This window comes from Dreissena polymorpha, chromosome 2 (assembly GCF_020536995.1).
Source record: "Dreissena polymorpha isolate Duluth1 chromosome 2, UMN_Dpol_1.0, whole genome shotgun sequence".
Taxonomy (NCBI): domain Eukaryota; kingdom Metazoa; phylum Mollusca; class Bivalvia; order Myida; family Dreissenidae; genus Dreissena; species Dreissena polymorpha.
The window spans coordinates 63036947-63055731 of NC_068356.1; the positions used below are offsets into that span (position 1 = coordinate 63036947).

Below are 18785 nucleotides of genomic sequence, written 5' to 3' on the forward strand. Positions count from 1 at the left end.
AAATAGGTATAAAATGCAAAAAGAAAATGCATTTATGTATTTTAAGTGTATTTCTATGAATAATATCAAGTGATAAAGCTTGTTATGTTCATGATTGTACTAAATATGAAAGCTGGATCAGTTAAGCGTCTGCTGCACTGTCCAAACTGACCAAACATCAGCTTTCCCAGTCATATTTTACACTTCCAGATGATATTTCATTTTTACCTAAAGTTAGTTTAGGTCACAATATACTAAAAGATTTCCTACACTAATAAAAGTCAAATTCAATGTGAAAACAATAACATTAACAAAAAATAAAGTCAAACTTTTGGGCATAGAAACCCGCATAACCATTCCTTTTCTTAAAGAGCATTCCAAGCCGCAATGATTTAAGCGATAAAAAGATAGGTCATACGTTATGCAAGAAAGAACTCGACGCGAATCAGCGGTCACTGTTTTATGGCCATCTATTTACCGGCTTCGTAGCAGTGGATGCGGGTTTTCCGCCATCTGTCAAAGTCTCATGTAGTCTCCAACCTTCAAGCAAAAGAGTGAATTTCTGTTAAACATCAATGTTTTCCCTACCACATGCACAAAGAAACATTCTAAAATAAAGTCACGGCAAGTGCTCCTACAGAGAAGTGTGTCTTCTTATAAATGATGTTCATGTTTTTAGAGAGTATTGCACTCCAAAAAGATTTAGTATATTGTAACCTTGAAGGGTCAATACGTCATCGGTATGATTGTGTTTTGGCATCGCTTAAATGTTAATGTGTTGATTAAGCATTCATATACTTGTATTTATGTACGATTCATCTATAAAAAAATTCTATGATTATTATAATTAGTTATGTTTTGAATGTTTATGCATTTGACAAAACCAGGCATGCTACATGTAGCAAAAGCATTTATATCACATTGACGCGTGTGCGCAGCGGGTAATCCGATTGCGCGCTGCGGGTATTCAGAGTATCAACTTCAATCGGAGGCGAGTTAAAACACAGTTGTGATGTAATTAAAACTCCGCTGATAGTTTACCTGTGCATTCCGTTGATATTTCTATCATGAAATAAATGAAACACAAGTTAAATGCCCCCTCTTATATATTTCTTTATAAATTTTAATGTTAATCATACATGCTTTTTATCAGTGTTCAAATTTGTTATTATAATCATTATCTTGAATTATGTAACTTTACTACCTTCTTTGCATATGTATATGTAACATAGTTGAATATATATTTTTTTATTTTGTTTATTCTTTGTTTTTATATTATGTACCACTTATAAGGTAGCATATATTTAAATACACATTCTGGCCAAAATGCCGGTGTATGTCCTGGATTTTGTTAAAACTATTTTTACTTTCTATTATTATTATCAGATTTGGAATTCAGGGTAACATTGTCATTGCCAGATAAGCTTATATAAAGATGTGCAGTTGTATTTCATTACAAACAGCTGCACATTTTAACTTCTTGTTTATATTTTGGGGACTAGTTCGGCCTATTTTTTTTTAATTTATTGTTTAAATATTTGGGGCTATTTCGGCCTATTTTTTTATTTTTTGTTTAAATATTAGGGACTTTTTCGGCCTATTTGTTTTTCTTTTTATAAAATTCAAAATTTGGATCTTACAAGAGGTGGCCTCCACGTGGCAAGAGCTTGGAACATATTCATTATGTTGGCAAACTACCTCTTGATATATAGAGAGAAATTAAGTGTTTGTACAGCGGGGATTTCGGCACCGACGCGCGTTTAAGACCTTGTGTAGAATTATCGAAATGCCCGCTAAGAGGCAACGTATGCTGTCAAGAGTGCTTGATAATTAATATTACTATCATGATTTGTCCATTAACATTTATGCGATGCCAAAAACCAATAATACCGATGACATATTGACCCTTTAAGTCGTAAATACGGGGGATTTCCATACTCGGCGGGTAAAAGTAGAATTAACGAATTCCCCGCAATAAGTCATTATTTTTCAACAGAAATTACCAAAGGGGAGATTGTTGTTACGTTTGTGTCTGTATCACTGATTTATACTATAAGAAAGCACTATAACTATTTTTGTTGACACTTGAAGGTTTGTACAGCGGGGATTTCGGTACCGGCGCGCGTTTATGTTCTTGTGTAGAATTACCGAAATCCCCGCTAAGAGGCAACGTATGCTGTGAAGAGTGCTTAATAATTTACATTAATATCATTATCGACAAGCGTACTTAATATTAACGGGGATTTCGGGGAATTTCGGTAATTACGGGGATTTCGGTATTTCTACACACCGACAAACAGCGATGTAAGTAAACGGATTGTTTGTAAACACAATTGACTTGGAGGACACTGTATTATGAGCTAAAAACAAGTTGTATTGCTAATTTTTTATTGTTTTGTCCAATAGCATATATATATATATATATATATATTGTTTTTGATGACCTTTATAAATAAAATATGCAAGAAATATTTAAAAATCGGTAATAAATACGGATCGTCACCTTGTATGAGCCTTTAACACAAGTGATTAAAATATGTCATATCGTTTTCTAAAATTTCAAACACAGCTATATTAAATTTATTATATACTGGAGGTATAAAAACATGTTCGGTCAACCAGTTAATTGTATCGTTATTGTTCTTTAACATTTCACTACCATCAGATAATTATTTTTTAATATACCGAATAATGCACCACGTTTAGAGCTTGTCTATGCCACACATCCCTAAACTGCAAGGCAAATATTCACTACAATTGATATCACTAGAACTGTTCGTCCAATATTCATACAAAAATTCATCATTAGTAATCTTACTACATGTATTAGAAAAAATGAAAACATGACTTCTTACTATCAGTAAGTTCACGACAAATTGTTGTCTTCGCCCCGTCGAGCTCCTACGATCGCAATGCACCGTCAATGTATAGCATATTGTAGTCCAGGTACGCCAATTTACCAAGCCACCTCGCCTCTTTCAAGTGCGGCACCAAATGATGTCTTTTCTGTATCAATTCCGGGAAAAATATCTCCAAGTACATCATGCCGGCTAGTTCTTACCATATATTTTTCCTTCCATTTCTTTGTCTTAAAAGTAAGTGAACTTGGTGACAATATGTCTTTTATTTCATGCCTTGACAAGCCTTGAGACCAATGCACACATTCAAACTTCATTAAGGTTTCTTATTCAAAGGAAACCTTGAACGCGCTCACGTTTTGGCGCATCTTCACTTCCGTCTTCTTCGGCGTCTCAATTTATTTTAGTTCTTAAGTTTTGTACGTATGTAAACGTTTTATGCATAGAATGTAATTGTTTGCATGATCACGCAGGCTTTCACGCTCATTCTCTAGCATATGCCCCCTCTCTGCTAGCTCTGTGGCTTTCATGTCTGCCTCTTTGACGTTATAATCCATGCGTGATACCCACTCGTCCACCCTCTGTGAACACTGCTAATGCATGACCCTCTCTTCCACCCCCTGTGAATTCTGCTAATGCATGACCTACATGTCCTTCTCAAAACAAACTCTCCATGCGCTTCTCAATGGACTCCAGGTGCATATTCGCTTCTTCAGACACACTTAACGACCGCTGCTTTTTGTCATTTGTATAGTGCACTTCCACTACCGGTTTCAACTGTAGAACTTATACTTCCGCTACAACTTTGACTGTGTACAGTCAAAAAACATTTATCAATATTTACGCAAACAACACTGAGTTAATCTTTTTAACAATGTCACTTAACCAATACGTTACCGGCATCGGTGTCAGAGGACGGGCCACTTTGTGTATGTACATTGCTTATATAAAGGCCATTGTCACAGCTGTTTCTTTGTGTGTCTTTTCTTAAATTTTGTTTTTGGTGATGCAATTATTTATAGTCAGACATGACATTTGCACATAAAATCCATTTAGTTTTATATCAAAATGTTAATTTTCAACACGGTTATTTTGGTAAAATGTACCAAGTGTTTGCCTCGCAAAAACCTACGACCGATCGCACCTAAATCACGTTACACGAGACTTTTATTATATGTTTCCTCTCTGTAAGAATTTATACTAACTGTCTTATTGATTTTAACGGATGCACACAACAAAACTTCAGTTTGTTATAGGTGTTTATTTATTTAAGGTAAATTCTTATAATAGTGTCAGTGATGTTGTTAATAAAATAACAACAAAAGCTACATTTGCTTTTTGTATTTGGTCTATAAAACGCTGATTTATTATGTTTTACATTTTAACGAGTTAAATGTTCTACTTAACTTTATTTGACCTAAAACGGGAAGTTAACAAGAAGTCCGTGATGTACATATAGTAGCATAATAAAGAAAAGTAGGCATGAACGATACAAGTTAATCCGAGAATCCAAGTTTGCTTCTGTGAATCATTAAGCATACCGATAAATTAAGGCCTTATGCTAAGAAGGGATCATCGGACACGCAGTACTGTTCAGTTCAAACTTGGATTAATATACAAAGTTTTTATGCATTTTACTGCAATTGAACTCAATTGGTGAGCTTGAAAAGTTACGGTTGTAGAAAAACATGTTTCTATGTACGCTGTTCTTCAAGTTTTACTTTCCTGTTGATCGTTGTATGTTTTTACTACCGCATTGGCAATGTAAACTGATTTTAAACAACTGCACAGGAATTTATTGACTAGTAGCTGTATGTCTATCGGTAATAAACGCTCGTTTATAGGCACAGGACAAAGAGCATAAGGATGATGCATTTAAAGACATTTATAATTATTTTTCAACTCGGACATATACACGGTATGCTTAGTGCCATATTTACAACATGTATTTAAAATTAGTAAGATTGAATTATTAGAATAAACATTGCGTTATAAAATTGTCCTATATTTATGATAGTTAACAGATTGTGGAATGTTGTCACTTCCCCAATACAATCATATGGAAAATTTCAATAACAAAACATATAACCTTGTAAACCTACATAATTTCAACTTTTGTAACTAGTAACAACACGCGAAAAAATACTCTTATCATAAAGACCAATAAATGGAATTTTTTTTAAGTATCGGGAGGATGTAACATTTATGTAGTTAATTTGTCTATGTTTCAGTCTCAAATATAGCTATTGAAACGAAAATAGTAAATGCAAATGTAGTAGAAATTAGTTGTATACTTCGCCGAGAATCGACGAGATTTTCAGTGAATTTCGTAGAAACTGGTGAAAAAGCTGAAGTAAAAAAAGACGTTACATCCTGTGGTCTGAATTCTGTGTCGTCACCAGTTGAAAGTTGCGGATGCAGTGGTTTTTTGCAAGCAGCTTGTAACGTTTCGGTACGAGATTATGGTAACACGTGCAAGCAATGGAAATGTGAAGTTGCTCAAGATGGTCAAATCTACCATAGTGTTAACAAAGAAGTGTGCGGTAAAGTTATATAGTTTTGTTACTTGTTTTCTTGTGCATGCTGCGAGCTCCCTGAAACATACAATAGAAAAGTGCTGCAACAATATACCGGTATATCGGTATATATCGCAATACGCAATCCGCATATTGTATTGCGATACGATTTTCATCATACCGGTACGAAAATTGCACAAAAATTCATTCACATTTCGTCCAGAAAAGCCATCCGAAATAACGATATCAAGGTAAACAAAGCAAAGCGGTGTAAATAAACTTTTACGTAACAAGGGCTGTTTGTAAAACATGCATGCCCCCCATATGGGCTGTCAGTTGTAGTGGCAGCCATTGTGTGAATACGTTTTTTGTCACTGTGACCTTGACCTTTGACCTAATGTAAGTTATCATCCGGAAACCATTGTACTATTTCGAGTCACTGTGACCTTGGCCTTTGACCTAGTGACCTGAAAATCAATAGGGATCATCTGCCAGTCATGATCAAATGGGGAGTGAGAGGGGGGTATAATAAGGGGTGTGGTAATTTATAAGATGTCTAAAAAAAAAAAAATTCGGGGGGTGGGGGGTTGGGGGTGAGAGGGGGGTATAATGTGGGGTGTGGTTATTTATTAGATGTTTAAAAAAAAATTGGGGGGTAGGGGGTTGGGGGGGGAAGTGTGGGTGGGGAGTGGGGGGTGGTGGTGGGGGAGTAGGGGGGAGTGAGAGGGGGGTATAATGTGGGGTTTGGTAATTTATTAGATGTTTAAAAAAAAAATTGGGGGGTGGGGGGTTGGGGGTAGTGGGGTGGGGGGGGTAGGGGGGGGGTGGGGGTGAGAGGGGGTTATAATGTGGGGTTGTGGTAATTAATAAGGTGTTTTTAAAAAAAAATTGGGGGGGAGGTCGGGGGGTGGGGGGTGGTAATTTATTAGATGTTTAAAAAAAATTGGGGGGGGGGGGTGGGGGGTTGGGAGGGGTAGAGGGGATGGGGAGGGTAGGGGGGGTGGGGGGATGAGAGGGGGGTATAATGCGGGGTGTGTTAATTTATAAGATGTTTAAAAAAATGGGGGGGCAGGGGTGGTGGGGGGTTAGGGGGGTTGGGGGGGGTAGGGGGGTGGGGGTGGTGAGAGGGGGGTAATTATGTGGGATGGGGTAATTTTTTAGATGTTTAAAAAAATGGGGGGGGTGGAGGTGGGGGGGGGGTAGGGGGGTAGGGGGGTAGGGGGGGTAGGGGGGAGTGTGAGGGGGGGTATAATGTGGGGTGTGGTAATTTATTAGATGTTTAAAAAGAAAATGGGGGGGTCGGGGTTGCGCGGGGTGGGGGTTATAATGTGGGGTGGGTTTATTTATTAGATATTTAAAAGAAAATTGGGAGGGTAGGGGTTGCGGGGGGGTGGGGGGTGGGGGGGTGGGGGGGGAGGGGGTAGGGGGGGTGGGGGATAGGGGGCGAGGGGGTAGGGAGTGGGGGTGAGAGGGGGGTTTAATGATGGGTTTGGTTATTTTTTAGATGATTTAAAAAAAAAATGGGGGGGGGGGGTGATATCCTGTATTCATTTAACATGAAATTTTAACTTATTGCATTTGTTTCCCCTGTATATAAGAAAGATATAATAGTGTATTACCTCCCCTGTCCTGCTTATATTTATATTAATCAACAAAATTAAACATTAACACAATATTTAATATACAAAATATACTCAAAAAATCATATTCTGATAATATTTTTACTGATCCACTTTATTTTACTCAAAGGATGATGTTTTATTGGACTTATAATTATAGTTTTAGGATTACAGACCAGTTGCTTTAGTTATATTGTTTAGAGTTCGCCCTGTTGGCCGTGTATGCATTCTTGAGTTATCATCCAAAAACCATTTTCGTATTTCAAGTCACCGTGACCTTGACCTTTGACCTAGTGACCTCAAAATCAATAGGGGTCATCTGCAAGTCATGATCAATGTACCTATGAAGTTTCATGATCCTAGGTCCTAGCGTTCTTGAGTTATCATCTGACAACCACCTGGTGGACGGACCGACAGACAGACCGACAGACCGACATGAGCAAAGCAATACACCCCCTCTTCTTCGAAGGGGAGCATAAAAATAGCATTCTAAAAAGTGTATTATACGGAGTAGCGTTGTTACATCGGAGCATGTGTTCGATGCTTTTGAACAGATTATCGTTAAATTAATTGCGCGCAACTGTAAATGTTTCGTTCGATTCTGAATTGAGCATTTTTAATTTGTAATCCCAATTTCGGAAACATGCTTCCAAATTTTAATGCTTTCGCGACAATAAAAAAATAGCGTCAAATAAAGCGTGCTTTATCCTTTGTCTCAATAAAAAGCGCGCGTAAATTATGCAGACATGTAGAACGTCGCATGGAAAGTATGGGTGTATTTTGTGTTGTATAAAAACGGGAACATCACGTCCGGCGAATTACGCGTGTTCAGTGAAAACAAAAACGTCCAGGTTGGACGTTATTTCATCACATCTTTAAATAGTAACAAATGCCATAATGTTTTTGATACTCAAGAAAATTTGCGAATGTTTGTGTTTCTTGTTATTCTTGAGCACATTTATAGTAAATATTTACCAGAATTTGCTTTAAAACTGGAATATACAGGATTATCGGGTAATTGGCGAGTTATAATTCTGGTACAAGTTAGCAATATATTGCGATATATTGCAATACGGGTTTTTGAACCGGCAATATATTGCAATACGGTTTTTGGCGTATTGTTGCAGCACTACAATAGAATAGCTCATAAAAACTGAAAGCATATACACAATGTCTTGTTTAATACTTGATACGGTAAATAGTTAAGAACAATTATGTATGTGTCGTATACATACGAACACACCATACGAGTCCTTTAATGCACTGATATACTCGTTTATACATTAATGGAATGATACAACGTGCCAAAGAATAGCGGATGGCATCAAGTATTCGAAAATTCAAATACGTGTACAATTAAAAAATGCATTTCAAATACCCACTTCTTAAAAATGTTTCAGTTCAGAACTGTGTGTGTAACTTTTACATGCCGCTTCGGGTTCTCGAGCTCATATAATAGTTGTCCAAACTTTGAATTACCAGATTATTGTGTTCGTTACAGTTTACCGCTTGTCTAAGTACCCAAGTTCCAACAGCGGAATCTGTGTAATTAATTGACAAGCCTTTTACGATCGATTACGTTCAATAAAAGCACGCTTTGCTTATCTTTAATAAGCATCGAAAATGCGCTTCGAAATTGCTATGAACAGCAAGTATACGATTGAAATCTAAAAAAGTAACTACTCAATATTAAACTCATCCCACCATGATAACTATTCAAATATCATTCACGATTATATCTTCTGTGTATTTTTAACTTAATAATTTTAAGTCTATTATTTTACATTGTATATTCTAGTAGTTTGTTAAATACATGGAGTTTTCTCCACATATATTTGTAGAGTCTATGTTAACAGTAAACAATATACATTTGCAGATCTTGATTATACATATATAGTTCGAATGTAAAACGATCGAATATTGGAATATTTAAAGGCGTTAAGCACCAAATACTCGAATACTAATGTTGCTTTTCCTTGTCATTACTGTAAAACTTGTAGGATGCTTGATAAAGTGGACTTTTAACATACATAGTGAATGCGTAGATCTTAAAACCTCTACATTGTCAATGTACACAATATAATAAGTCCTTGCTGCTTCCATTTTTAGTGAAGCTGTTGTTCCGTTTCTCCTAATGTGTTACGGTATACGAATATAATTGTATTGTTTGCTTCCATCTATTTTGATTTATATCACAAGCTTGCTTACTTACTTATCTACAAAGCCAGCAAAGTAAGGTTATCTATGGTAGAGACAAACTTGTTTTCTAATTAATCACGTTGACTTAAGTGTGTCCTCATGGGCTGGACACATTACAATTCACGTTGGTTTTAGTTTAAGATGCCCTAAAATAGCAAACAGATTTTAATGACTGTTTGCTTATAATATCATTATCGACATTTATAAAATATAAACGTCTAAGTGCTCTTGTCGCAGCATAACGTTTTGCTTGCACAAAGCCGCATTAGTAGGGTCAGCAAAGGCATATAAGCACCACAATGACAAACATGAAAACATGTTCAGAATCTTACTGTCATAAAGAGCATACTATGCCTTATTTAAAACGTCTGCAATACAATCCATCTTTAAATAATCTAAACGAAGAAGTATCACTTATCACACATTGGTGCCCCAACATGACAACTGGTCATCAAAACAGACACAATACAGACACACGCTTAATCGTTACTCCTCATATATAAGCCTTGTGAACTAAAGTCGCACGAACTTTAAACTGTAGGTTGTGAAAAAAAAATACATTCTAGATTAGTTTTTAAAAATACAAAAGAAATGCATACTTCCAGTTAAATATGTTTGAGCAATAATGTAATATCATTGCTAGCATTTACGAATTGTAATGTAAAAGTAAATGTCATTTCATAATATATTTGTTCGTCGTTGAAATTCGAAAAATGAGTAAACATACTTACTTAATGGATATTTTCTACTCCACACTCCTGTAAAATACCGATGTTGATGTATTTGTCATTTAATTAAATTAAATTGCTGCTGGACTTTAATATTGCAAATTGATAAGTACTGAACATTGCGTTGTATATGCATGTTGTGCTTTTTATGAGGGAACTTATTTCCATAAACATATAAATCAGCACAGTAAGATGAACAAATATTTTGCAGATATAATTTGCGACAATGCGTCCTCAAATAGGTCGCTCTTTAAATGGGCTGTGAACGATGTACCTATTGCGCCGATGTACCCTTTTAAAATGAAAACCTACAATGAACGGAACATAAGTTTGATTTTAGAAACATTTGCCCAAGAGACGAACTCATCAATTGTGGTATGCAGTCTTCGAGAAACGAAAGGACGAGAGTGGAGTTTGAATTTATTGGGTAAGTTTACGAACATAAACAAAACTACCTTTGGAATATAATTCACACGTGTCGTAACATTTAAGTTGTGTCAATTGATATACGCATATCCTTGAAAATTCGTATAATAATATTTATGTTTTTATTTGATATATTATTCTTTGTCAATTGAATATTAACTTATTTTTAGACAGAAACGGACATTTTGATGATTGAATTTCAGAAACATGCACATCCATTATATCTGGAAACGTATGTAAGCATCAGTATGGTAACCCGATCATCTCCATACACGCGGATGAAAGATTTGCTATGTGTTCAGTCAAATCAACGCTAAGTTTAGAAATTCCATTGTGTAATGCTGTCAACAGGGAGGATTTAGGTGCAAAACATTTTGTTGGAAACTTGAGCGGACATTTCCAGCTAGAAGTCCTGTGTAAGTGTTTTAGTATGTTAATCACGAGAGAAAGAGAGACGGAGAGGGGGAGAGAGACCTGTTTGAGAAACAGGCGCTTACCATTTTAATTTACATAGGTAATTACACTTTATTATATCTAAATTGTTATGTTTCAGATTCTGCTGGCATTAGAGAATTTTATATATTAGGTTTGAGAGAACGAAACAACATCCCGCTGACTAATAACACGACCGTAACAGTCATTTGTGAAGCTTTTGGTAACCCATCGCCAATCGTGGAGCTTGTGACACCATCAAACTCGTTCACCAATAAATCATTTTTGCAATTGGACATTATGATTATCTTCAGTCGGACAAATGTTGCCCAACTCACTTGTATAGCTTCAAATGGATTCGGTAACGACTCAAAGTCAATTTATGTACACGAAGACAGAGAAGGTAACGTCAATTATTCTTACAAACATGCATGTGTTCTTCAACATGTCTATTTGATTGTTGTTGCCATCTCTTGTTTTCGGCCAAAGTCACTAAGTCCCTCTTTAAAAGCGAGAAAAGAATTTCGCAGAATTTCTTATTTTATGAAATGAAAACGTACAACAATGGTTTAGTGCCCACCAATCATTGTTGCATACCTTTTCAGATTGAATGTACATAATAATTTAATAAAGTTCTTGATACATTCTCGAAAAACATTACTAAAACCGGAGATGATAATAAACATTATTACTCATTGCATGTCGTAATGAGAATGCTGTAATCGTTCAATTAAATACTTGACTAGTGGATTAAGCCATTATAGCTCTGTGATTAGCAATTTCTAAGTTCCAACATACTGGGCCCTCTTTCACTCGGTACTTGTTGATCAAAACTTACACATGCCAGTTTTACTCGCGCCCGAGTCTCCCTTTGATAGTTTGAAATAAAAGATTATGTTACACATACTGTAAATGTGTATTTATATTTAAACCGTGGTTGTTGTTTATTGCGATTAATCCATAAGTTATCCATATTAACCATTCGTTCGCTTCTTTCAAATCTATGATGTTTAACATTTTCCCATTTAAGCAAATTGACTTGGTAATATAATTCTTGTTATACGACACATTATAATCACAGTTTTATCTTTTAACAACAATACATTATGTACGTAACGTACTTTTAATACAGCATATTTTTATAATAAATAGGTAAAAGTGTTCGTTTTCCTTAGACATGCGTTAAACAATTTGTTACTGTGACTTACTTTTATTTATCTTGCCAAAAGAGACTTGTTATAAAATTATGAAATGTTTTGACAGGTGTCATAAAATGCCAAATTAAAAAATTTAAGTATCGGAACTCTATATAGCTTCTTTATACTAACAATACAAAAATGAACGAAACTAAAATGATGTTCCTTACGGGGATCGCATCAGTATTGGTTTTAACATGTAATGGTTATCGCATTATCACCTCGGTCATATGGACTGTAATTAGAATGAATATGTTTTATACTTCGTATGCGTGATACCCGTGGTGTGTCTAAATTACACGATAACAACAGAAGCATACCAAATAATCAATCGTTTTGCTTTTGCCCCGTTTTGTAAATAAATGAATGACCAATGAGCATTATTCATAAACGAAACTGTAATTTAATTATGAGTCGACGCAATTAGTTTCATTTTGTTCACTGGTGTGCAGTGTTCTTTTTAACGTTTTTAATCTATGAAAAAGTGACAACATTTTCATTTTGATAATCTGCAAAAAAATGCCTTTCAGAGGAAATTAATAAACAGTATACGTCGTTTTTCTCTCGTCGCAAATTATGTATCTAATTATTATCATTTTTTAGGGGAAGGGTTGGGGTTCAGAAACTTTTTTAAAGTGAACTCGAATAATCTAAGATCCTAAACTTTGTTTAAAGACGACCGATCAATCTGGGGTTCTAGAGTCAGGCAACTGATCGTTTTGTTAGTATTAATTTTTTTAGGGAAGCTTTACTCAATATTTGTTATCGAAGTTTGTGAATTTTTAAGATATTTCTTGTTATTAATATCGCATTGTTCTTATAAGTACATTATGCATGAACATCAATAGTTATACAATGGACTTTTTCAAGCCGTCATTTTTACACATCAATGAACATGTAGAAATGTTTGTCACAAAATACCATTGAAATATTATCACAACTTATTGACAAAAACAACGGATCAAGTTTTATTATGATAATTAAACTAATATATGATGTTTATTCCTTGCTTTTAAAAGCAGAGCAAAATAAATGTTACAAGTGACTATAATATTTTATTAAATTACGCATATTTAACGATACCAAATATATGCCATTTACATCTTCAAATATTAATATGATTAAGGGCACTCTGGATCCACAACAATCACCATCGTTATCTGTCTTGGAAGTATTGTCCTTGGTCTACTTTCTATGGTTTGTATATACAGAGGACGCTACAAATTGTTAGAGATACTGCAAAGAAAAGGTAATACGATTACATGTGAAGTTATCGATATAGAGAATTTAATATTATCGTACCTTTTAAGATACTCTTGTTTTCTTAACAACGTTTAATAGAAAAAAATACAATCCGTGTAGAAACAAGGCGATTACTGCCTAAATGGCGTTTAGTTGTAAGAAATCACAGTATCGTTTTCTTTTTTTGGCAAGAAATACTTTCCTTGCACATATATTAAAAGAGCACATTTGCTTGCTCATGTACGTAATGTCTGTATCAATTGATTATGTTGTTGTTAGTTGCAGAACCGGCTTTTGAAATGTGAGTACTTACCTTTATTGTACAAATTATTGTGGTGTTCATTAAAAACAGTTTTATATTTTAAGGTAATCATTTGTGTGATAACATATTCATTGTATATGGGGTAAAGTTTCTCGGTTTTATTGTTCGCACAACGTATATACCACAAACATGTTCTCGGTTAAAAGTGGTTTACCATCTGAAATCCATGTAATATGTTCGTTTTAATTTCAAAAAAGACAAGCAGATACATATAAAAAGATAGGTTGGCCATTTTGTGATACGTACGTGGAGACAACTTAAGAAAGGCTATATGATACTTTTTAAATAATAAAATGGTCTTAATAGCGGGCATGTTTTAACATAAAAGAGCGATGATTCAATGGTCATGTGTCTGTGTTAGTCATTTGTAATATACTTATTTAAAATAGATGAAAACTTAATAGATATTCCATATAAGTTTTCGTGTTTTAAATAATGTTTATTGATAAAATTACTTTTGTAAATTATGGGAAAGTATTTAATTGTCCATAAGCCAGAAATTAATAAAATCAAATTGTGTTAATGCCACTATGACACACAATAATATACGTATGACAAACTGCCAAGTATATAAAAAGAAATAAAACAGCTGGTAATCTTCTCAAACACATTTAAGGTACCAAAACTGTTTTGTCAAGATTGAAGTAAGAATATATAAGAGCGCGCGACGATTCGTGCGTTCCAAACTGCAAGACGCATGTATTATAAGTCCTTCAAGTGCAGAGGAAACATGTCTTAACGTTTATAGTTGATTTTCTTAATAGGACTGAGGATGCAGAGGGCCATCTGACAAACTTTCCTGGGCATAATAATGGTGATTAATTGTTTCATAATTATGTCTTTAAATGCATTATTAACTATCACTCATGTGTTAGCCCGACCAAAATATTTGATCAGTTTAGTAAAGCAGATTAATTTTTTTTATTTATAAACGGATTATTACAGGAAGAATATAATTTTGATTTAACTGAAATATATGGAGTCAATATATGTCAATGTATGTATTTCAATTATCAATGAACCACACTGTTATTTTTTATTACCCGAATCAATAATGAGATAAAACAAATTATTTCCAAACAATAAAAAACAAAATAAAAACTTTTTGGGCCGCATATCTGAACATAGTTAGGATAATTGCCATTATGCATTTTCAGTTCAGTATATGTTTTGAATTTTGATTAAGTTAACAATCTCGAGAACGAGGCATCACATAGCGAAACAAGCCAAGAAAGCATTCCGTCGAATGATCGTGTTCTCAAAACTCGTGGATTTTGTAATGAGACATATGCTGAATGTACCTCTAGATGCGGTCAACAATATTATACAGGTATTAATACATATGTTTCTCTTTTATCACACATTCTGGAAACGCTGATAACGCTTTGCAGAACATATGAACTATTCATATAAGGATAATTAACTTGAAATAACAACATCGAACATACCAAACAATACACAACGTAATACCGCATTATCGATGCACTTATTCTGATACTCAAAGAGTAAAAGTGTTGTTTGAAAAAACACATTTCATAACTTTATTCTACAAATAATGGCAAACTACTCATTTAATATACCATTGATTAGATTGTATTTTTCGACTAATACGCACAGCTTGATGTATACGTATTATTGACAATTATTTGAACTAAAATTAATAAATGTATTGATGTCACAAATCTTCTTTAGACGACAATAAAACTGATCCTCACACCTCGTCTAGTCTGAGAACCTTGAGTTTTGGTAAGTTGTTCAGATCTTGCTCATTATGAGAAAATTAACTTGCTCCCGTTCAATATTTTCCTAGTATTCTATTAGGCCCATCATTTTCTCCATTGTTTGAATTTGTAATTGTAATGATAATAATAATTATATAATAAAAAAAACAATTATAAATAGTAATGCGCTTTTCAGATTACGCTTCACAAGACGCCTGTCGGTAAGTTTAATAAAACATAATAAGCATTTTTTTTTTCAAATTGTCGATAAGTGTAAACTTTAATTTATTTTCCCTTATTTTGAATAGTGTTCGCCTATTGAAAATCCATAAGCACTTGCCTGTTTCCGAACTATCTTAAATTATTCAAAGACCTATTGAAGACATTTTTATAAAAAAAATAAATATTTATTATATAGTTGTATTATTCGAAAACGAGGTATAGACATTAATTAAGAACGATAAATCTTACTCATTTAATATTTTACATTTTAGTTCAGAGGCATCCACAACACAAGCAGAATGTATTTACAGCATTGCCAAGGAAATTAAACAATAAACGTTAAGGATTATGGTCATTCAGTATAAAAGTGTCCCCTTTCTCTCTTGTACGATACATGTCGGCAAAATGGCTTTGTTTCTATGACAGATATTACCTTTCATATATTGGTTTCTTGCAAAACACTGCTGTGGCATACATAGCCATCATTGCCTATTTGCTTCATATAACTGTATATGTCGTCTTTGATTACAATATATATTTTTCCTTTATACATTTATAGGTTTTTCGAATGCACAAATTAATGAAACATATGCACCTGGGGACCTAACTGGCAGAAGTTAAAGTATCAAATGAATAAATATCTTCTTCAAATATTAAGTATTGTAAAATTAATTAATTGTCGTGTAATGCATTAGCTTGTACGAACATATGAACAGTTGGTTAATACCTCTCATATGTATAATGAAGTTCTGCGTGTGACGAAGAACAAGTTAACCTATTATTCTCAACTAGTGTTTTTGCATATAATTATGTCTATTGCATATATGCTCATTGTGGAACCGTGTGACTTAAATAGTGTGTATGAGTTGTCTCTTGGAAAAGGGAATACCTTTTTTTAAACTTGCCCCTTAAAACAGATCTCGAACATTTGGCAGTACAGGTTCGTTCTTTGTTTGCAATTTGTAACAGTTGAGCATTTATACTAAAGTGCAATTAATGATACAAGCTCTGAACAGTCATCATAGGCTTTGATAAAGCTACAAATGTTTTATTCAGTTACCGAATGTATCTTCAAATCAAAAAATGCATTCAGTTACTTGCACATGAAATCAAATAACATTTAAATTCATTCGTTTTATTATTTAAAATTAAGTGTTTTATATGATGATTCATGTACTGAATGAGTCCAACATGTATGCATGATTGTTAGTTGTTAACTTATTGTCCTGTTTCGTTTGTGCTATTGTAAGTGTTCACGTTGAGAGCTGTTTCTGTTTTTATGATTTATTACATTTTGCCGATCGTTTCTGTAAGTTGTGTACAATAATAAATACCATATATGGCCATGTGACTTGAACAATCCCCATTCTCACATTCATTTCAAGACGCTGGTATAAATGTTTCTCGAGTGGCTCGTGAATAGCTCTCAACAAAATACAATTAACAATAAAGCTGTGGTGCCACTTACATAATGTATACGGCACAAGTAAAACTTATGTCATCTTGTCTTAAGAGGCAACTATAGTACTCCACGATACATAAGACAATAAATGATTGCATGTCACGAATGTTAAACCAAACACACGTTAGTGCAATGAAGTGGAAGTTATAATGAGAGTTAAATAAAGAAAGGACTTTAAATATCACCGTAAATCAAGTTTGCAATTGTGTAGGGGAAACAAAATTTGGTTTCAAATACGTTAGTGAGCTATATCTTATTAGGCATAAAATGTAATTCTTCTAATGAGTGACAATGGTTTGATGCAAAGAAAACATTATTTTAATAAATTACAATTGCAAAGTCAGTTTGTTGCATTTGAGATGAGTTTTTGCTGTGCTAATGATTGTTGTGTTTCACTAAGTTTTAAAACAGTTAGACATTTGTGCTGACTATATCCCTGCTAACACCAGAGGGAATTGCGTGGCAAAGGTGGCGTTGATATTCTGGGCTGGAAGCCTTTACGTATACATTGAATTGAGTTTAGTTATGTAAAACTTTTAAAGGATTTAAAAACAGCTCAGAAAAAAATATTTATCTATATAAGATTTAAAAGAGGCCTGTTCAAACTATTTTTCTTCAATACGTTTAGTGTATCAAATAAAGGTTGGACAATCGTTATCCTACACGAATGAGTATGTATATTATGACCACCCAGATGGTCCATTTCACGGCCGTCAATCGCGGGTATTACCTCTTTTTAGCTATGCATTAATAAATGAGCTCATGCTACTTCCGAGGTGGCGCTAAGGGCCGGATGTTTTGAAATTTCACGGATTATTGTTCAGGTTGAGTGGGTTTTATATGTTATTCCCAACATATTTTGCATTATTTGAAAACTCGGGCCAAGTAGTGCGATTCAGCGAAGATTAATATATCAATAAATGTACAGAAACATACAATCACAATCCATTTGGAAACGTGAGGACCTTGATAAGTTGTGGTATGGTGCAGTTTTTGAAAGCAAATCGATGTATTTTGAAGTGTTTGGTTGGCATTGAAAATTAAAACAGCAGAAAATGTTCGCCTATCATTAGCGCAACCATCATCATCGTCATCATCATCATCCTCATTATCATCATCATCATCATCATCATCATCATCATCATCATCATCATCATCATCATCATCATCATCATCATCATCATCATCATCATCATCATCATTCATCATCATCATCATCATCATCATCATCATCATCATCATCATCATCATCATCATCATCATCATCATCATCATCATCATCATCATCATCATCATCATCATCATCATCCGGTGTAAGGGTTGAAATCCATATTGAAATGTCGGAAACCCTGTGTAAAAGCTCTGTGCTTTCCCGAATAAAAAAAACGTTATAAAGTGAGGTGCTGGTTAAAACTGTTTACAAGGTGACAATTTTCTAGTGGCTGGATGGGAGGGCTCCAAGGCTGGCTTGGAACGCCTCTATCGTTGTGCAGTCGGTGGTCCGGGTTGGGAGGCGGTTCCAATCGCTAATGGTGCGTGGGAAGGTGGTGGATGCTTCCAATTTCTGACTAAAGCGGTGTGAGCAACCTTCTTGGCATTGGCACCATCTCTTTTGGAAAAACACCAAACTATATATTAAATCGACAAGAAGAAATGTTTTGTGTATGGAACAACTAATACATGTTCAAAGCAATTGGTTAATGTTGTTAGCGATTGTATTAAAATGAAATTTGCTCGTCATACAGGCAAAATACATCGATTTTCTGTCACAACTTATAAAGGTCATCACGTTTCCAAATGGGTTGTTATAATATGTTTCTGTACATGTGTAAATGAATAAATCTTCGCGTAATCGCACTACAT

The 18785-nt window shown here is 34.5% G+C and overlaps 1 protein-coding gene across 2 annotated transcripts; it reads left to right on the forward strand.

Annotated features, from left to right (window-relative positions):
• The first annotated feature begins 4326 nt into the window (after positions 1–4326).
• LOC127867315 (uncharacterized) lies at positions 4327–16804 on the forward strand. 2 transcript variants are annotated; one of them, XM_052408400.1, is made up of 12 exons: positions 4327–4755; positions 5069–5380; positions 10111–10326; positions 10529–10741; positions 10879–11160; positions 13080–13202; positions 13475–13496; positions 14282–14331; positions 14704–14847; positions 15210–15263; positions 15435–15459; positions 15733–16804. In XM_052408400.1, exons 1-12 carry the CDS (start codon positions 4704–4706, stop codon positions 15794–15796), a joined length of 1557 nt encoding a protein of 518 aa, XP_052264360.1. In that variant the 5' UTR covers positions 4327–4703; the 3' UTR covers positions 15797–16804. The 2 variants fall into 2 exon arrangements, with proteins under 2 accessions (XP_052264360.1, XP_052264361.1); XM_052408401.1 differs by lacking the exons at positions 4327–4755; positions 5069–5380 and having other exon boundaries at positions 10189–10326; positions 10496–10741.
• Positions 16805–18785: the final 1981 nt, after the last annotated feature.